The sequence below is a fragment of the Tachysurus fulvidraco genome, chromosome 3, assembly GCF_022655615.1.
Source record: "Tachysurus fulvidraco isolate hzauxx_2018 chromosome 3, HZAU_PFXX_2.0, whole genome shotgun sequence".
In the NCBI taxonomy this organism is placed as follows: Eukaryota; Metazoa; Chordata; class Actinopteri; order Siluriformes; family Bagridae; genus Tachysurus; species Tachysurus fulvidraco.
Genome location: NC_062520.1, coordinates 28,353,178 through 28,374,719, shown reverse-complemented (window position 1 = coordinate 28,374,719; position 21,542 = coordinate 28,353,178). Strand labels below are relative to the sequence as shown.

At 40.4% G+C, this 21,542-nt stretch overlaps 2 protein-coding genes across 10 annotated transcripts in view; both read right to left on the bottom strand.

Annotated features, from left to right (window-relative positions):
* Positions 1–6,289: 6,289 nt before the first annotated feature.
* On the bottom strand, positions 6,290–18,053 carry khdc4 (KH domain containing 4, pre-mRNA splicing factor). 4 transcript variants are annotated; one of them, XM_047811233.1, is made up of 14 exons: positions 17,513–18,053; positions 16,563–16,707; positions 16,061–16,186; positions 10,575–10,654; positions 10,096–10,148; positions 9,773–9,885; positions 9,190–9,447; positions 9,053–9,110; positions 8,578–8,768; positions 8,291–8,482; positions 7,597–7,712; positions 7,312–7,397; positions 6,782–6,832; positions 6,290–6,720 (listed from the first exon to the last, which is right to left on the bottom strand). In XM_047811233.1, exons 1-14 carry the CDS (start codon positions 17,539–17,541, stop codon positions 6,605–6,607), a joined length of 1,614 nt encoding a protein of 537 aa, XP_047667189.1. In that variant the 5' UTR covers positions 17,542–18,053; the 3' UTR covers positions 6,290–6,604. The 4 variants fall into 4 exon arrangements, with proteins under 4 accessions (XP_047667189.1, XP_047667190.1, XP_047667191.1 ...); XM_047811234.1 differs by having other exon boundaries at positions 6,290–6,716; positions 6,783–6,832; XM_047811235.1 differs by having other exon boundaries at positions 6,290–7,227.
* zbtb7b (zinc finger and BTB domain containing 7B) overlaps positions 17,725–21,542 on the bottom strand; it is a 25,583-nt gene continuing 21,765 nt past the window's right edge. For all 6 annotated transcript variants that reach the window (XM_027154782.2, XM_027154775.2, XM_027154795.2 and 3 more), the window contains 2 exons: positions 21,398–21,542; positions 17,725–21,019 (listed from right to left, as the gene is read on the bottom strand). The exon at positions 21,398–21,542 is cut by the window's right edge and continues 835 nt beyond it. In XM_027154782.2, the coding sequence (XP_027010583.1) occupies positions 20,563–21,019; positions 21,398–21,542 (602 nt within the window). In that variant the 3' untranslated portion in view covers positions 17,725–20,562. The remainder of the gene's footprint in view (positions 21,020–21,397) is intronic.

Below are 21,542 nucleotides of genomic sequence, written 5' to 3'. Positions count from 1 at the left end.
GACGGTAGGGACATGTCCCTACCAATATCCAGGGAACACTCAATTGTCCCTAGCAATAATTCGACCAAGCCTATATATATTTATACATAACCACTGATGTCCGTCTGTGTCTTGTGCTTTTTTACTTATTTCATTCAACATCCAGGAATCATTAAATAAGATGAAAAATATTTTACAACGGCGTTCTGTAAAAAATAGCGCAACTTGTGGAACACAAACGTTTTACAGATTTACCCGCTGCAATGAACCCCGCCTCTGTAACCCACCTCTCTAAAAGGATTGGCCTTTAGCCTTTTTTGAGTCCTGCCTCTCTAACCCATGTTGCTGTTTGATCGGCTTTGTCTTTCTTGCTAATGTGTTGAGGTCGGCTGCAGCTAGATTCCGTTGTATGAAGCAATATGCAACGTGACACATGCGTGCACGCACACACAAACAGATGCGTGATGTGATGCTGTCTGAGAATGGAGGCAAAAAAAAGAGAAAAGTAGACATTCGGAGCTATATTAAAACAAACCAGCGAAGTAAGCCACTTAAAACCACTAAGCCACTTCTCTATTAGTAACATAATGTTTATGAATTTTGTAATGATTACAGTTATCTAAGCCACAAATGTTCTTCTCAGTGTTCATATGGCATGCATCAGTACATTTATTTTGTCAGGTCAGGTGACAGAAGCAGTCCTGTCATGTTGTGGAGAGGCAGGTGAAAAGGCAGGGTCACAGGTGAGGTCATACAATAATATGGTAGTGTTGGTTGTGAAATTTAGTACTGTGATAAATGTTAGGTTGACAATCTACAGTATAGTTCTTCAGAGTGTGTGTGAAATAAGAGCTTTGGATTGTTCCGATACCATATGCACTAGTTATGTCATTTTATCAGGTTGCAGAAACAGATTTGCCAAGCTGTAGCACAAGTGGAGAGGCTTCTGGAAACAACAATGTTGTTGTTTGTTTTGCATTATATTGAGGTTGCACTGTTAGAGTACTATACCATACAGTAGTTGGTAAAGATGAAGAGCAGAGTGACAAAGATGAAGAGCAGGGTGACAAAGATGAAGAGCAGAGTGACAAAGATGAAGAGCAGAGTGACAAAGATGAAGAGCAGAGTGACAAAGATGAAGAGCAGAGTGACAAAGATGAAGAACAGTGTAGAGTAGATCTGTAGAGATTCTTGACTTTGATTTAAAGCCAAATAAACCTCAACCAAAATACATTGCAGTCCAAAAGCTGTCAAACAGGGTCCTTCATTTTCAGGAAAGTTGGTATAAGCAGTATCCATGGCTTCACTATAGCCCCAGAGTAAAGGGGATCCTTTGCTTTCACTGTGTGAAAACATACACAATAAAGAAAAGTACACTTTCCAAAAAGGCAGACCCTGCATTCTCCTCAAAAGGATACAGTAACTGTAAAAATGCTCTTGTTCGTTTTGAACACCACCAGAATAGTAAGTCGCACCATCATGCAGTTAGATTCACTTTCAAGTGCCTTGGCAAAGCAACAAGAGGATGCTAGGTACTGTATTGGCTGCAAAATATTGTAGGTTCAGTACAGTTCCTTGCTAGGCAGGGTATGATGATGCGTGTCTCTCTAGTTGGCTATCCCATTGTCATGACTATACTTCTCCTTCTGTGCAAAATGAGATTTTGCAAATGTTAGGAAATTGTATTGGCATTGAGTCCCTATCCAGTCTCTTCCAGTTTTGCAGTACTCACTCATTATAGATGGCACTCAGGATGTCTCAAGAGTAGAGCAAGAATCTCTATGACCTGGTACCACAAGAGGTTTTTGTTGGTTTGTATGAAGTCTCAGGGACTACTGGAGAGGACATTGCTAGAGTGGCTGTGGATGCACTCATGAGGCTAAATATTCCCATGTCTGGTTTAAGAGACCAAACATATGATGGTGCTGCTAATATGTCAGGAAGACATTGTGGAGCACAAGCACAGCTAAAGAGACAGCAGCCATTGGCTTTATATGTGCATTGTGGGTCACACTGTCTTAACTTGATCACACAATCTGCAAGCCTAGCCATTCCTGTGATATGGGATGCCTTGTAGTGGGTCCATGAGCTAGGGACATTAAGCCAACAGTCTGGAAAATTCAAGTCTATATTTTCAACAGTGGCAGCAGGTTCAGAAGGACCATCAAAATCACTCAGACCACTGTGTCCAACCAGGTGGACAGGGCGAGGAAAAGCAATCAAAGCAGTGCTGTCTCAGTATGAGTGTGTTTTATCAAGCTTGGAGGAGATGGCATCAAATGGATCTAACACAGGTGTGAGGGCAAATGGACTGTGAGAGAGGTTTGAAAAGGGTAAAACTGTGCTTGGACTCTTTCTGGCATTAGAAGTGATTGAGGAATTGGAGTGTTTGAACAAGTCTCTGCAAAAACGGACTGAAACTGTTGCAGGAATGAGAAGTGCAATAGAATGCATCGAGTCCACTTTACAAGCCAAAAGAAACGAGGAACGTTTTCAGGAGGTTTTTAATAAAGCAGCTGCAATGGTTGACTCCCTTGGAATTACGTCCATTCAGATTCCTCACCAAAGACATCCACCAAGGCACACTGGTGGGGCATGCCAGCACACTGTCATGTCACCTGTGGTGCATTACAAAACAGAGTTCTACAAAATGCCAAATAGTGTTGATGTTCAGCTTAGGGACAGGTTCAGTCAACCAGATCTAGATGTTCTGCAGAAGTTAGAGGAAACATTACCGACTGGAGAAGTGAGTGACATTGTTGATCAGTATCCAGAACTGAACAGAGACAATCTAAAAGTCCAGCTAGCCATGTTTCACTCTAGAAACACTTTTAGATCTAGTACCGAAGTGGCTAATATTCTAAGAGGAATGTCAGTTGAATTGAGAGGCCCGTTTGATCAAGTTGAAACCCCTTTCAGGCTGCTTTTAGTGGTCCCAGTGTCATCAGCTGAGGTTGAAAGAAGTTTTAGTGCTCTCCGAAGACTAAAAACATGGTGATCCAAGATGGCGGCGCAGCAGTAGCATGCAGCGGCCTCTCCGGATTCAATACGGTTTTTTGTCCTGCACTGTCTTGTTTGTCTTGTCCTGCACTGTTTGCACCAGGTTGCACAGTTGCACTTTATGTGGCTAAAGTCCTATTTGGATTAGTTTAACATGGGGACGTGGGGGTAAAGTAATTATTACCAGAGCTTCTCGGTGATTTTAGTCCCGTCCGAATGTGCCATCTCGGTAATCATTACGGACAATGTCAGTAAAGATTACTGCGACTTTTACCTTCTGTAAAAAGGTCCGGAAAAATTACCTCAGGTAATACTAATCCCGTCCGAATCGACCTTCTGTAAATATGTACGGTAAAATTCCGTCTTTTCCTGTTTAGAAGTAGTTTTTGGCGCGTTTTTCAAGCATGGAGGCGCCATGTTGTCTGATTGCGCACGTGATAACAGGAAGCGACGTCATACGCACATGACGACAAGGAGGTTACTGTGGTGCGTAAAGCGAGTTACCCCTCCCACTTCTGCTAGTTTTACTGAGATGTCTTGTCCCGTGCGAATTGGCCAATTGATATTACAGACGTCCTGAGGTAAAATTGCATTACTCCACGTCCCCACGTCAAACTAGTCCCGTCCGAATAGTGCTAAAGACTACTTACACGTCCTTAGCCCTGTCTTTGTTTTATGTAGCACCTTGATCCTGGAGAAACGTTGTCTCATTTCACTGTGTACTGCCACAGCTATATATGGTTGAAATGACAATAAAAGCTCTTGACTTGACATGGCTCAGAACAACAATGACACAAGTGAGACTGAACAGTATTGCTGTTTGCCATGTCCACCAGGACAAACTGGACAAAATTGATGTGAAACAAATATGCCAGCAGTTTATTTCTGGTAATGACAGACGTAGACAAATTTGGCTTGTTCAAATAACAAGTACAGTACATTATAAACTAAGCTCTCAGTTATTATATAGTATATATAAATGTATATTGTTCTTTAATTCACAAAATTAAGTAATTAATACCTTATGTTCTGTGATGTAATGTGAGCTGATATGGAGGAAATCTGCTTGTTCGTTTTTGTTTTTGTTTTTTTGTTTTTTACTTGCCCTGCTAGAATTCTTACTGGCATCATAAAAAAGTAAAAAATAAAACAGACCTATTGTGTATGTGTTGTTTTTCACCTGTGTAACCTTAATAAATAAAGTTATGGCACAAAAAAATCCTTTTTTAATTATTGTTCAAACTCCGTCCAGGGTGTATCCTGCCTCGATGCCCGATGACGCCTGGGACAGGCACAGGCTCCCGTGACCCGAGTAGTTCGGATAAAGCGGTAGAAAATGAGTGAGTGAGTGAGAATTATTGTTCAAGTCGAGTAAAAAGCGATAAGCTTTTGTACTTTTGTGACAATGTGGCTCTGCAGACCAATTTTATTTATTTAAATCAAAATCAAACTTACGCCCTTGCACCTGTCTTTAACTGTTTGCAAAACACTTTTCATTAAAAATCGACACAAACTAAATAAAACTCACCAAAACCATCTTGGTTAGCCGATGTAGCCTATGGTTTGGCTGACATAATCACCGGGCAAGATGTAGGCTAATTATTCCAGTATCCTAATGCTATTTTCCTGCTGCCGGTTAACAGTTGTTCCTTGGATGCAGAAGTTCGGCTAACATTACCAAAATTAAACAAAATACCACCCAAAAGTAATATTGTTTTGGCTATTCAAATAAGCCTCACTGTTAAATGACATGTTCAAATATCTAGCAAGACAAGCTCCTATCAGTTTAATATCAAGCATTCTTCGCAATATTAATAAGATTTAAATTACCGTTTAATTTGTAGACACAAGACCTGATTGATGTTAATGAAGAACACTCGATGATATGATGAAATCTCCTATCCAAATGATGGTTCCCGAAGATCCTCCAGGAGTTAAGGGCAAATTATATCTCTATTTTTTTTTTTTAAAGAGATCTGACCAAAAGCAGTTGCCTCAATTTAAAAGACGAGCGTTGTATCAAGCTTCTGACGTGCTCCAAATTCCCCAGCACGCAGTTTCCAAAAAATACTGTAGCTCCCTGTAATTTAACACATCAGCGTACTGTTTACGGCCTCTGTCTTGTTGCTCCAATTTAAGCCGTCCACAATGCATTGCTAACTACAGTACTAAACTGTTTAACATGAAAACAGTATTTTAGTGTTGAAAATTGGCTGTAAATTAACAGCAATTGCTTACAGTGTAGTTCCTCGCGTACAAAAGACTACAACGAGGCAGAGCTTTTTCTTACAGCGATCCTCAGTTATGGAACAGCCATCCGATTAGTGTTTGGGACTCAGTCTCAGTGTTTATGTTTAGTCTAGCTTTTTATGATTTTTTTTTTTTTAGTTAAAGCAGCAGATCTGGAGGCTTCATGGGCATAGAAAGTTTGGTAAACTGGGATGTCTGGATGCTGACAGTTTACCAGCCTCATAAGTCATATGGGTTTGCAGACTGTGGAGTGGTGGGACGGTTCATGTTCTTGAAGCTCTCATATCTGTCACCTTCTGGCTCTCCCTTTTAGTTTTGCTGTCTTGCTGGAGTCCCTGTCTGCACTTTGCACATAATGTACATTGTCCATCACTTTATTACAATTATACCTAACATTATATAATGCCCTTACTGATGCCCTTACTGACACAACCCTCCCATTTTTATTCAGGCTCAGGACTGGAACTGAAAGTTAACTCTCCAGTGGCTGGGTTTACCACCCTGCCCGGTAATTTAACCCGGTAACGAGAGCACAGGATCCTGCCACTGGATCACCTGGAGGCTTTGATGTTAGAGATATATGGTAACTTCATTTTACAAACCTTAAATTTCTGTTTATATATATATATATATATATATATATATATATATATATATATATATATATATATATATATATATATATATATATATATAGTTTGTTGTTTCTTTTTGTTTGTTTCTATGCTTCCATAAAGCTGCTTTGAGACTATGTGAAATGTTCAAATAAATTGAACTGAATTGAAATACATTATTTTTCTCAGCCTCACCTCTCAGGTACACGCCACTTATTAAAGAAGCAGAAAACATTAATTGCATACCGTACCATCGACTGCTCTTTAATGTCAACCTTTTTTTTTAGTAATTACAGTCGACGCTTGACCACTTGGGCTCACTACTTATCAGAAGAAAAACCCACAAACGTTCTCACATCACTCACACTATGGGTGTATGTTGAACATCAAAACTTGTAATACATCAACCATGTACAAAATAGGTTTATTACACGCAAAACAACCAATCGGTTTTAAGAGATGGCAATTTATTCTGAGAAAAAAACACTGTTGTCCAGCTCATTACATTACACCTGTACATACTTCCTGTCTGTTACATCACTTCCTGTAACATTAAAAGAACCAGTTTGCCTGCTCAATGCAAGCTTAAGAGCAGAGAGGAACAAAAGTGTAGTGTATTGATGTTGCCATGTATCAGAGGTCTCTGGTTCAAGAAGGGGGAACTACATTTGTTATATTTGATCAAACGAGTTAGCTGGCACACATCTGGCTGATGAAACATAAGCTCCGGCCCGAAGGATGTGCGTGCGTGCGTGTGTGTGTTACTCCCTTTCATGGCGCCATCCAGAAAGGCATTGACTGTGTGGTCTGTGTTTTGGGCTGTGGCTGAGAAGGGGCAGTGCATCTGAAAGTCCCAGCAGCCCATGTTGAAGAGGAGGAGCCAACCACACTGGCTTCACCCAAGTTCTGAGATAAAAGCTCCTCCTCTTCATCAGAAGAATCACCAGAGTATGATACCAACCCCATCCTGATGCGCTTTATCTGAGGAGCTGAGAGACAGACAAACAGAGAGACAGAGAGAGAGAGAGAGAAAGAAGGAGAGAACCAGCATGCATAATAACAAATAACCAATGCAACACACACATACACACACAGGTTGTTGACCAGCAGCAGTGGTGATGAATGAAGAAGAGTTTTCATTGGTTGGTTTGGTGGGGGGACAATGTTGAAGCCATCCAGTCAGGAAGTAGAAGGGAAGGTGGCCCAACCCCCACCACATCACATCATGGGTCATGAAACAGAAAAACACAAAGAGAGAGAGAGAACACACAAACACAAGAGAGAGCACAGTTAGCCTCACGTCTACACACACGTGCACGCGCACGAGCCATCCGTTAGAGTGGGTGACGAATCCACCAGCCAATCAGAGAAGGAAAGGGGGCTTCTGAGAGTCCACAAAAACACAATGCCTTATATATCACTTGTATCAGATATATGATGTGTGTGTATGTGTGTTTGTTTGTCTTACCCAGGGAGCCATGCAGTCGCTCTTCACTCTTCTGCTCTCGAATTCCACTGCTCAATGGTGGGGGTAGAGCCAGCATCATCTGCCTACTGTATAGAGATGAACACACGTATTACATCGCAAGTCTGACTTTCTCTCAACCATCCCCACTTTCTAGAGTCTCTCTTATCTTCTTTCCTGTCCCACTCAGCTCTCTCCAGACTCACTCAGGTCCCAGTCTCTCTCCTATCGACTTAAATTAATCTCTCCTTCCTAACATAAAACATGAAAAGACTGTATTGTGTGTACCTGTCTCTTTCCTGTCTCTCCCCACAGGAAGCAGAAACGTTGTGTTGGGGTCCTACAGTCTCAGGGCTGGTCACGGAGAAGCCTGAACCTAAATTAGTCACATGAATGGGTCCATGCTATGAGCAGAAAAACACACAATTCCATTAACACCCACGCAACACTCACGCAACACACATAAAGGCAGGCGCACACACACACACACACACACACACAGAGTTAAATGCACACATCTAAGGTTTCACACCTTGTACGTGAATAATGTACAGAAGCCACAATAACCACATGTCAGTCCTCAGTAGAGTGCGTGAGTGTGTATAGAGTGTTTGCACATGTGTGTGTCTTTGCTGTGGTGTGTGTGTGTGTGTTTACTCACCAGGACTTATAAAGTGATAACAAATAAATAAAATGTAGAAATATTGTTATGGGTTTTAGACCTGTTCATAAAAGCAGTAAAAGGACAGTATAGGGCATGAGAATATGAAACGGAGAAGCAAGGACTTGAACAGATTGAGAGACATAGAAACAGAAGATGAAGAATGAGAGTGAGATAAGAAGCTAGGCAGTGAGAGAATGAGATAGAAAAAGAAAGATAAAAGGAAAGGGTTAGGTTTAAATAAAGCAAGAAAATAAGACTGAGATGAACTATGTAAGAGACAAACAGACAGTGTGCGAGACAGTAAGATGAGGTATTTACCTGATATCCCAGGAGGCTGTTATCACTCTCCTCAGGCACTTCCTCAGTGAAGCGTCGTTTCTGGGCAGGGGCCGGAGCCACAGATTTTGTCTGAGACACAGGCTTGGAAGAAGGCGGAGCCTCAGGTTTGACTGGAGATGGAATCGTATGTTGGGGTGGAGCCACAAGTGGGTATACTGCTGGTGTGAGGTTCTAAACAGAAAAAGAAGAACTGATCTGAGTGAACAGAACAATACCAGTTAATAAGTTAGCTGAACACATTAGAGATGTGTGAGAGAAAGACTTACCTGTGTGAGATTAGCTGCGAGTGGGTGTGTGATGTGGTACGGCGCAGTAGGGGGCACTGTGGGTTCTGGTGCTGTAGTAGGTACTACTGTCAGAGGGGGAAGGGGGTAAAGAGTGGGTGCCGGGGCTGCAGGAGGCACAGTAGGTGGGTAATAATGGGGCATACCATTTACACCAGGAGGAGGAAGGAAACCTAAAATATAGACACACATTATAATCACACACAATTATAACAGCATGGAGCCTGATAAATAATGTTAGGGATATTACTATTATATCACTAATGTTATTATCATTATAGATTATGGTTATGTTGAAGGTTGACATGTACTCAGTCTTGTAGTATCGATTCCCTCATTTGTTGTGATAAGAATGGTAACAATAATGGTTATTATGATTAATTTGATGGTGGGTAAAATAATGAAGGTTAAAATGATATGGTTGATGATGACGATGATGCTGGTGATGAATGATTACCTTGTGTGGGCATCACAGCACTCATCTCACTCAGGTAGCGAGAATACTCTGCATGTACCTGAAAACACAACACATCATCCTGTGAGCTCAACAGAACATCACTGTTGTGAGTGTGTGTGCTTGTGTACTGTACCTACCGTCTGCAGCAGATTTTCACACAAAGTCTTAGCGGCAGTGATACCCTCTGGCTTGGGGTGACTGACATAGATGTGCATAGGCTCAAAGGCCTCTCTCCCGGATGCTGGCTCAATGCAGCCTGACCTTTGACCCCGCAGAAATAGCTTGGCTCCTGTCTCATTCTGAATGTGCTGTAAGTAAGAACAGTTCGGTCCCTCCACCCTCTCCTTCACAGAGAAACCAGGAAGTGCATGATCCAATCCCACAAACACCTTCACCTGATAGAACCACGAAAAGTGAGCGAGGCAGTTACACATCTGTCCCACCTCCTCTACACTCAAGTTGTGACCCAAATCTAAATTCCTTGTTCTGTAGGTGTCATAAATTGTACCTAGATATCTTTTGTCCCAAAGCACACCTTAACCTGTAGGTTTCTGAAATCATACCCTAATCTCATGTTTAAGAACTGATTGAATGTTAAATATCAATGCAACAGTAGTGTGCTGTTCAGAGACCACGACAATACAGAATACATTATGGATTACATGTTTGGTTAATGATGACCTTCAAGCCACTAGCTACATCTGTGTGTGTGTGTGTTACCCCAGTGCAGTGAGGTTTGGGTCCTGTAGGAGGCAGTATGGCAGGAGGGGGCTGAGACACTGCCGCTTTAACCACTCCATTAGTGATGAGCTCCTTAATCCTGTTTACAGCCTCTACAAAAATACACACACAGTTCAATTTGACACACTTTCTTTTGCTAAGAATGTTATACTACATTATCCAACAAAACATCTAATAAAACATCTTTAGCTAATCAAGTAACCCTGGGGTTAGCAACCCTAACCCTAGCCAACCACAGTCATCAAAATAAATAAGTAGTAACACCTGCACCAACTCCCCACACATACACACAGTGAACTTACTGTCCACAAGCTCTCTGGTTTGGCCTTGAACATGAAGGTAGAGTGGACGGTCGCTATGGAAACAAAGAAATCACAACAGTTTTCTTAACTTAGAATTTAACTATGAATAACTTCTCATTTACTGTTTGTTCACTGCTGCAATGGCTAATAAGGCAGCTCACACTGCTAATCAAATCTATTACAAAGTTACCACTAACAACTGATTTCAATGCTTTGTCTGTTATTTAATTTGTGCTAGTATGGCTTAATAGTGTTTACACTTTTTTTCATACAACTTAAAAAAAAAATACTAAAATGACCCCAACAAAATGGTTACATACAACATACAACAATACATTAATGGTTAATCTACACTTATAGTAACTAGTGGCAACACAGGTGACTCAGTGGAAGTGTGAACGCAGTGTGAGTATAGAAGTTGTGTGTCTAATGTGAACACTACTGTGGCTAACCCTAACCCTGTCACTGAAATTCTATACCTGGGCAGAGCTTTAGCCTTCTCCTCTGCAGTCATGTAGCGCCCTCTAGTGGACACTGCAGCCCCACTCACCCTGCTAATCTACATTCACACAGACACATAAATACATGCACACACAAAAAAAACAGAGTTTAGGAAGGATCATATAAACATCACCAAACAAGAAGCATACTCTAGGTTGTGTTCAAAACAAAAATCCAGTAGCCAGATGTGTAGCATAAAGGGGAGATGTGGTATCTTTGTGGTTAAGGCATCTGACAATTGATCGGAAGGTTGTGGACAAGGCCTTTAACCTCAATTGCTCAGTTGTATAATAAAGAGATAAAATGTAAGTTGCTCTGTATGAGGGCGACTGCCAAAGTGCCATAAATGAAAGTGAACCAGATTTTGTAATGTGTCTCTCCTATAACGGTATAGCAAGTGTCTTCTAGAACAGTGTAGCGAGTGTCTCTCCTACAATGATGAAGCCACTGTCATCCCTGGACAGGAACAGACTGCAACGCACAGTAAAAACAGCAGAAAAAATAATTGATGCCCCCTGCCCACTCCCCAGAACTTGTACCACACAAGAACCAGAAACCAGGCAGGAATAATCACAATAAACACCCTGGACACAACTTCTTTCTGCTCCTCCCTTCTGGCAGGCACTACAGAACCTTGTTTACCAAAACTGCCAGACACAGGAACAATTTCTTTCCCCAGACAATAACCATGATTAACAACTTACCATAATTATATTTCCTAATTCATATCTACAAGTACTGCATTATCAGAACTGTCAGTCATCACGTCATCAGTATATGTTACACACACTACTGTTGCTGTATATTGTACAAACTGTCTATGTTGTCTCACATCGTCTGTTTTGTATTGTCCTGTATAGTCCAAGCTAAATGTATAGTATAGTGTTATTTATGTCTACTTTTGAGAGTCACAAACAGCTGTAATCAAATTCCTTGTGTGTGTCAAACCTCATTCTGATGAGAGCGACTGCCAAAATGGCGTAAATGTAAGTGAACCAGATTGTGTAATGTGTCTCTCCTATAACAGTTTAGCCAATGTGTCTCCTATAACAAGGTAGTGTGTCTCCTATAACAAGGTAGTGTGTCTCCTATAATAAGGTAGTGTGTCTCCTATAACAGGGTAGTGTGTCTCCTTTAACAAGGTAGTATGACTCCTATAACAGGGTAGTGTGTCTCCTTTAACAAGGTAGTGTCTCCTTTAACAAGGTAGTGTGACTCCTATAACAGGGTAGTGTCTCTCCTATAACAAGGTAGTGTGTCTCCTTTAACAAGGTAGTGTGTCTCCTTTAACAAGGTAGTGTGTCTCCTTTAACAAGGTAGTGTGTCTCCTTTAACAAGGTAGTGTGTCTCCTTTAACAAGGTAGTGTGTCTCCTTTAACAAGGTAGTGCGTCTCCTATAACAGTGTAGTGTGTCTCCTATAACAGGACAGTGTGTCTCCTATAACAGGACAGTGTGTCTCCTATAACAGGACAGTGTGTCTCCTATAACAGGACAGTGTGTCTCCTATAACAGGACAGTGTGTCTCCTATAACAGTGTAGTGTGTCTCCAATAACAGTGTAGTGTGTCTCCAATAACAGTGTAGTGTGTCTCCAATAACAGGACAGTGTGTCTCCTATAACAGTGTAGTGTGTCTCCTATAACAGGACAGTGTGTCTCCTATAACAGGACAGTGTGTCTCCTATAACAGGACAGTGTGTCTCCTATAACAGTGTAGTGTGTCTCCAATAACAGTGTAGTGTGTCTCCAATAACAGGACAGTGTGTCTCCTATAACAGTGCAGTGTGTCTCCTATAACAGGACAGTGTGTCTCCTATAACAGGACAGTGTGTCTCCTATAACAGGACAGTGTGTCTCCAATAACAGGACAGTGTGTCTCCAATAACAGGACAGTGTGTCTCCAATAACAGTGTAGTGTGTCTCCAATAATAAGGTAGTGTGTCTCCAATAACAGGACAGTGTGTCTCCTATAACAGTGCAGTGTGTCTCCTATAACAGGACAGTGTGTCTCCTATAACAGGGTAGTGTCTCTCCTATAACAAGGTAGTGTGTCTCCTTTAACAAGGTAGTGTGTCTCCTTTAACAAGGTAGTGTGTCTCCTTTAACAAGGTAGTGTGTCTCCTTTAACAAGGTAGTGCGTCTCCTATAACAGTGTAGTGTGTCTCCAATAACAGGACAGTGTGTCTCCAATAACAGGACAGTGTGTCTCCAATAACAGGACAGCGTGTCTCCAATAACAGGACAGCGTGTCTCCAATAACAGGACAGTGTGTCTCTTATAACAGTGTAGTGTGTCTCCTATAACAGGGTAGTGTGTCTCCTATAACAGGGTAGTGTGTCTCCTAGTGCTGCACGATTAATCATATCGTGATCGCAATTGCGATAAGCTTGTGCGATTATATGACGCAAAATGCTGCGATTTTCTGAAATAAATAATAAATAAATGCATGTGCGGACATGACAACCCATTCTCTCTGAAAGCTGTTTGCCTATTTCATACACTACACCCCTATCCGCTAATAAAAAAAGACCAGTGAGTTTCAGTTTAGGCAGTGGCACGTGTGGCGCGTATGGTCATGTGACTTTTTCCGGTGTGCAGCGCGGAACGGGTGAAGATGGATGCCGAGCAGACGGACACTGAACTGGTGGCCAGAAAAAATGCTACCTCTGTTATATGTAGTGGTAATTTCGTCAGACGAGACGAAATATGTTCGTCAACAACCTTTTTTTCATGACTAAGACGAGACGATAAGACTGCACCACTGTCCAAAACGCTGACTAAGACTAAATTAACATGCATTATTGTTGACGAAAAAAGACGAGACGAAAATGTTTTGTATAAAATAAAAACTAAGATAAAATCTCTTCATTTTCGTCTACAATTGTCTCTGCTTTTTCATCAGCTGTTACGCCTTTAAAGTAAAATATTCAGAATGAGTTCGCGGCTTCGCACTGTTGCTCGTTACAGGTCTCATACGCCTGTTTGTATCAGTGTTGTATAAAGTATTAGAAAGCAATACTTGAGTAAAAGTACAAGTATCGTACTAGAAAAAGACTTTGGTAGAAGTGAAAGTCACCTTTTAGAATATTACTCAAGTAAAAGTCTTAAAGTATCTGATATTTACTGTACTTAAGTATCAAAAGTAATTTTCTGATATTTAATGTACTTAAGTATTTGAAGTAAAAGTTAAAAGTAAAATTTTTAAAAAATAAAATTTTTTTATCTCGGAAATGTAGTGGAGTAAAACTGAAAGCTGACATAAATTTAAATAGCGAAGTAAAGCATAGATAGGTGAAATTTCTACTTAAGTACAGTAACGAAGTATTTTTACTTCGTTACATTACAACACTGGTTTGTATACACCTAATTGTATTGCTTCCGCTAAAGAACATTGTGCGCTCCGTCTCTACGGTTAGAACCCTGTGTGTCCATGGCAACGCTGTTTTACATTTAGTGTTGTAGTTAGCAGCGGTCTGTCATCAAGAAATAAAATAGTGTGTGCGTAGAAAAAATCCGTCCACACGCCGCTTAAAAAAAAAAGAAAAGAAAAAATCCTGAGCGCAAGTCCACCGTCTAGGGGGCTTTTTGTGTTAAATGATATTCCCTGTCTCTGCGCAGGCGCTTTATTGTACATGACAGCTTATGTCCCGATGACCGGTCTTTGCATTACGATTAAAAGCAGTATCAGTAAAGTAAACAATGTGATGTGCGGTCAAGTTCGAGTGTATGTACTGTTTAAACGTGTGTTCTCAACTTCTCTCTGATACTTTTGTGATTCGCGGAGTTTTGACAAGTTTTTATAGTCTTGATATTGTTTCTTCTTCAAAAGTGGTGACAGAAAAAACTCTTTACCCCCAACCTGAAACCTCTTCCCCTGTCACCATCACATCATAATCAAAATGAATAATTATTTATAAAAATTTAAAATAAAAAAATAATTATATAGCAAATGTATATGTAAGGGAATCAAGTTTAATAATTACATTTATATTTACATGTAATATTGCTCCAAATATCATCAATAATGGTGTGTGCGATACCATGTATAACTTACATTAAGTTGGTACACACACACAATATATATATATACACACACACACACACACACACACACACACACACACACACACACACACACACACACACACACACACTGTATACCTACAGTTTTGATCTTAGGCTTTTCATTAATCAGCATTAATGTGTTATTTTATATTTTAATTTGAAAACGTTTTGCATTTGTTTGTTGTTGCTAGTTTGAGTTTAGAAATACAAATTTCAGCATTTTCAGCAATCTGTGTGTGCATTTTCCTTGAGGACCAAGCAAGTTGACTCATGATACCATTTGTTTATTATATCGCAATCGCAATATTGACCTCAATAATCACAATATGACATTTTCCCCAAATCGTGCAGCCCTAGTGTCTCCTATAACCGGGTAGTGTGTCTCCTATAACCGGGTAGTGTGTCTCCTATAACCGGGTAGTGTGTCTCCTATAACCGGGTAGTGTGTCTCCTATAACCGGGTAGTGTGTCTCCTATAACAGGGTAGTGTGTCTCCCATAACAGGGTAGTGTGTCTCCCATAACAGGGTAGTGTGTCTCCTATAACCGGGTAGTGTGTCTCCTATAACCGGGTAGTGTGTCTCCTATAACCGGGTAGTGTGTCTCCTATAACCGGGTAGTGTGTCTCCTATAACCGGGTAGTGTGTCTCCTATAACCGGGTAGTGTGTCTCCTATAACAGGGTAGTGTGTCTCCCATAACAGGGTAGTGTGTCTCCCATAACAGGGTAGTGTGTCTCCCATAACAGGGTAGTGTGTCTCCCATAACAGGGTAGTGTGTTTCCTATAACAAGGTATTATGTCTCCTAAAACAGGGTAGTGTGTCTAATATATCAGTGTAGAATCTCTCCTATAACAGTGAAGTGTCCCTCCTACAACAGTGTAGCCAGTGTCTCTCCTACAACAGCGTAGCCAGTGTCTCTCCTACAACAGTGTAGCCAGTGTCTCTCCTACAACAGTGTAGCCAGTGTCTCTCCTACAACAGTGTAGCCAGTGTCTCTCCTACAACAGCGTAGCCAGTGTCTCTCCTACAACAGCGTAGCCAGTGTCTCTCCTACAACAGCGTAGCCAGTGTCTCTCCTACAACAGTGTAGCCAGTGTCTCTCCTACAACAGCGTAGCCAGTGTCTCTCCTACAACAGCGTAGCCAGTGTGTCTCCTACAACAGCGTAGCCAGTGTCACCACTATAACTGTGTAGTGAGTGACTCTCCTATAACAGTCTAGCAAGGTAGTGTGTCTCTTATAAAAGGGCAGTATCTCTCCTACAACAGTGTAGTGTGTCTCCTATAACAGGGTAGTGGGTCAGTCCTATAAAAGTGTAGTGTGTGTCTCTCCTATAACAGTCTCCACTATATATAAGTCTCCTACCCTGTGATGCAGTACATGTACGCAAGATGTCTAACCTCGTCCTGCGTTTGTCCTCGGGTCAGCAGATTCCTGCAAGTAAGCGGCACATCGTTTATCTCCACCTCAGCCACCACCAGGTCATCCCTTGCTTTTACTGCACTCTTAGCCCCTCCACATGCAGCCTGCAGACAGACAAACACAGGGAGGTACAGACCAATATCGTGAGGGAAAGACAGGAAGAGAAAAGGATACAGTCAGTGTATCAGACATTATTAACATTTCAAACTATAACATTGTGTTTGTGTCTGCCTCCTCTGAAACAAATTTCTTTGTTTGCATGTGTATGTCCTCATTTTGTGTCATCACTATATATATACACGTGTGTGTGTCTGTATCCTCACTGTTTATCCACGTGTATATCTGTGTCTGAACTGTATAACCAGGTGTGTGTCCATCCTAACTCTGTCCACAAGTGTGTTTGTGTGTCCTCATTATGTGCTGCTTCATTCTTTGTGTGTGTGTGTGTTTGTGTGTGTGTGTGAGAGAGTGTGTGCTCACAGTGTCCCCTGTTGTGTGTGTGTTAATCTGTGCTGGGTTCAGTTTTCCTTTAGCCACCAGCATAGCATTGATTTTGGCAGCAACGGCAGCAGCAGCATCCAGAGCACCAGAGGACGGAGCGGCTTGGTCCCATTTACTACGCCGCCTGGTTGACACACACACATTTATAAGTTCAGTCCCGGATTTTGTTTATCCTTTTATATTAAGTATAGCAAAAAAGTATTTCGGTTGAATTCGAACATACTTCGAAATAATTTTAAATTATTTTAGGTTTTATATGTTCTAATACAACAAAAAATTATTTCTGTCTGTTTTCTAAAAGCTCAGAATTAGCCAGGGAGAAATTTGTAAAAATGTTAAATCTGATCTAGGACAGTGTTATTTTTGAATATTAAGACTATACACTTATTTAGAAAATCAACTGTGTCTCAAGCAGCAGGATAAGAATAAACACATCTGTGTGTTAGACACTCATCTCTCTCTCTCTCACTCACACACACACACACACACACACACACACACTCATCTCCTATACACACACACACACACACACACTCATCACATCTATATACACACACACACACACACTCTCACACTCTCTATCTCTCACACACACACACACACACACACACACACACACACACACACACACATAGTATATCACAGCTTACTAGAACTCCACAGAACCTTCATACGGCGTTTAAAAGCAAACGTTTCCGCACTGAGACTGTAATACAATGTCAATAACATTAATATGACTTGTTTTTAATCAGCTATAAACTCTTTATTCCGGACTGTAGACCCGTGAACATGCTGTATTACTAAACCTCGGCCATAATTAGTCTTACAGGCTCCTGTTAGAGGACTGATATAAGCACAACGTCCATAACTGAGCTGATTTAAAGAAGAATATCACGGTTATTAAACGCATGTGAATAATAAACCCTCACCCGCTGTTCTGAGTTTCACCAAACGACATCAATTCTCCAAGTGGGATCTAAATCATCTACAGTAAAAACACCACCACAACCAAAACACACAGCGACGACGATCATACACTTCCGGTTCCACTTTTACTTCCGGTCTATGCTAGAGGCTTTTTTTTTCGATTAATAATCGAAACCCTTAACATCAACACATGAATAATCCACATCATCCAGAACACTAGAATATCTTCTGTTTATTAACCATGTATGTTTACACATGTAATTATTTCTGTTCATACAACAGTGATAAAGATATATGTTTATTCCCTAATTAACACCGACATTTTTTTTGTTGTAATAAACTATAACTCTATAATAGATCATATAAACATATCTAATCATTCATTTAGGACTTTAAAATATCGTATTATCATCTGTATTCCACAAAAGATTACAAGAGACAATAATATCCATCTCTCATTTGCATATTCATTTGCATTCCCATTTACATACTTGTTTCAGTGCATTGCTTTGTAATTCCTGAGAAATTTTTCACTCACACAGCTCTAAAGGTTTTCTTTAAAACACACATAACAGATTCAGTTATTCAAATAAATTGTTTTCATGTAAATTTAACTAAAAAACAGAAAAAAAAAACCAACTCAGAAATGTAAGAAATTGGTAAGAATTGACTTATAGCATAAGTATTAATGTATTAACTGTATTAATAGAACTATTAATCAGAACCACAGAGCTGTGGAACCACCAGAGAAACGTCTTCAAATTGTCTGAAGAACCAAAAACTTGAAGGAAGGCTAAAGTGGAAGGTAAGAGGTTGGTTGTTTCTTGAAGATCAGTGGCATTCAGTAGAGCAACTTCCACCATCAACAGTTCTGTGACCACCGTAAAGCAGTAACTCCGCCACAGGAAGTAAAAGTTAGTGCATGATGGACACACGATGCATGATGGATAAAACTTCTACATGAACGTTAGTGTGTGAGACAGGAACACTCCCTGATGGATTATATCACTAACCTCCTCACTGGGACATGAATAGCCACAGAGAGACCAACTGTGTGTGTGTATTAAAAACAAATATTAAACAAATATTAAATATTAAACTAATAAATAATACCACAGACAGCTCTAAAGTTAACACAAATCTACAGAGGAAGTAACATGAACTTCTTATTAATAATAATAATAATAATAAAGAACAGAGATTTACCAGTTTAAGCACTAAACTCATTGTGCACTCTACCAGTCCTGTTTTTAACACTTCCACTCTCACACTTTTCCCTCATCCATCTTGCTAAAGTATCATCAGGTAATTAGCATGCTAGCTAGTTAATATTAAAAAAAAAGCTGTTGTTAATATTTTCTCTCAACCAGAGTACTCTTGGCTACTTTATTGGACACTCCATAACTGTATTTATCACTTAAAACAATTTTTAAAAACCTTTTATCGTTATTATATTATGCTGCTGGAGATCTAGCACACTCGCGGTCACTCTAAATGCTTGGTAGTAATAATCCTTTTTTGTAAAAGATGCTAATTAGCACACTGACTAGTTATCATGGAAGCTAGTTCTCATACAGTTAGCAAAATAATGTCAATAATGTGTATAAATACTGAACTTTGTGTGGAATCACTTCTGCTAGTATTGTACAACTTGTATTTTAACTGGATTTTAATGGTCTAATGGTGCTAATGGTAATCATGAAAGTTAGCAAGTACAAAGGAAAAAAACTAGAAGGCTAAAGTTTGTGAATGAGCTTTGACATTGGCTTGACAGAAAACGCTAAACATGCAAAAATTGTTGAACGACATTAAACATTCTGTTGTCGTTGACTTCAAAATGCAAAAATATGCAACGTTAATTTAAGTGTAAAAGCTTAAAAGATGTAAAGGTTAAATATGTTTAGAGGTTGTTATACTAAACCAGTTGCTACGGTGTTGCTACTTGGTTCATATGAACAGTTAAGCCTGTAAAGGTTAAGAAGTTAAAGGCTAATGTTACATTTTTACATGCTGTGACTAGCATATTCCAGTTGTTTGCTAGTGCGCTTTCATGGTTATTGCAATGCTAACCATTTTGTTTGCTAAAGTATTGCTAGGTGGTTGCTATGCTATCCCAGCTTGTTGCCGAGGTCTTGCTAGGTAGCTGTTATGGGGACCCTGGTAGTTGTTAGGGCTTCAGGAGGTGGAGCAATGATGTTTTAATAGTCTTCATTATAGCAGAGTAAGGAAAGGCTGAAAGAACAACCAAGAAAACATTTTCAGTGTGTTCCTATACATGGAACATAAATACATTCTAGAGCACTGCTACATGGCAAACAAAATTCCAATCTTTCCCAAAAGCGCGATATTCCTATAAAGGATCTTTGATCCTGCCTGATTTTATGGCTCAAATTGCAACCCATGAAGAATTTTGCAGAAACAAAAAAGAAAAACAGCATGTTGGTTCTGTCAAGCCAACCTAAAAACAAACAAAATTTAAATAAATGCAATTTTGTGTGTGTGTGTTCTCATATACACTAAATATATACACTTGTGAGGGTTTAGGGCAGTGGCTGAGATAAAGGTGTATTTTAAACAGTAGTGGAGTGAAGAAGTGCAGTTCTGTTTCACACCACAAGGTTTCACTGATAAACCTCTCTCCATGGCATTTAAACACAATCTTAAAAATATTTTCTAATTAAATTAAACAGCATTGTTTAAACACCATAACTCTTACACACACACACTCTCCCTACACTTTTTACCCTAAACTCACAGTATTATTTCATTTTATATTTCACCCTGAATATATTAACAACATAAACCTATCACTTGCTATTCATTTACATGTTTAAAGATTAAAGAAAACAATGTGCAAAGATCAAAGCCCTGATGTTCCAGCGATATACATGAAAACAAAATTAAGCACATTTTAGAAAGACAGTACGAAAAGAAAGAAAAAAGAACCTGTTTCTCTGTTCAGATTCATTTTGTTAAGACTTTTGGTTACTTTTTGCATTAAGTAGGTATGTAATTAGTGGTATAGTCTCTCTCTCTCTCTCACACACACACACTAAGACTCTTCCTCGTCTTCCCTCCATCCTGTTCCCCCCCTCCAATGGAGGATTCTGGAATATGCCATTCCTCCAGAGATCAATGGCCCATGTGGTGGAGTGGCCAGGTTATCCGCTTCCTGACGGAACAGGAAGTGTGGTGCAGTAGATGATGATGATGGGGATAATGACGCTGGAGATAGTGGCGAGTGCGGAGAGGCAGCATGGCGAGCATGGCGTGGGCGGAGCTCCAGAGCTGGATGCTCAAGGCAGGCAAGGCCCTTGCGATGGCGCTGCAGGTGATCCTCACGGGCGAAGGCTTTGTGGCAGAGGGGGCACTCATAGGGCCGAAGCCCACTGTGCAAGGACAGGTGGTTCTTCAGGTCATAGGAGTGCAGAAAACGGGCAGGGCAGCTGGTGCAGGAATACGGCCGCTCGCCCGTGTGTTTCCGCATGTGGATCTTCAGCTTATCGTTCCTGTGGTGGAAACACATCACACACACAGGTGTGAGGTCAGAGAAGTAACACCTGCTTTAACAGTTCTGTCACAAATGCTATGGCTATAGCTGTAACATCACGATGATGCTGTATCATCACGATGCTCTCGGTTCAAATCAGATCCAAATCTGACAAAGTTATAGCAAACTTTGATATGAAGTCATATTTTGTACTTGATTATTTCTAATTAAAGACACCTTTATATGTTTCATTGTCATTTCTATAGCACCAGCTAATATGCTAATGTATAATTGATCTATTATCTAGCATGAGGTAGCTAGCTACAGAACAAACACTACCACAATTAAACTAAATGCTAATGGAATACAACATGAAGAGAAAGGTGAAAGGTTGTACCTTGTGAAACGCACACCACAGGTCATACACTGGAAAGGTTTCTCGCCTGTGTGTGTCCTCATGTGACGTGGAAGTTTTCCTGCTCCATGGATGATCTTCTGGCAGACAGGACACTGCTGAGGAGCTTGAGACTTCCTCTTCTTGC

Bases quoted from the DNA above. Each gene is read 5' to 3' on its own strand.
- khdc4 (XM_027155203.2), bottom strand. From the start codon at position 17,541: ATGTCGTTTGGTGAAACTCAGAACAGCGG. The intron at 10,655-16,060 runs GTTAGACATCTT...GTGTGAATGTAG, and splicing joins GAGGACAAACGCAGGACGAG to ATTAGCAGGGTGAGTGGGGC. The intron at 6,833-7,311 runs GTAAGACAAACA...TCTGTCTCTCAG, and splicing joins GCGACTGCATGGCTCCCTGG to CTCCTCAGATAAAGCGCATC.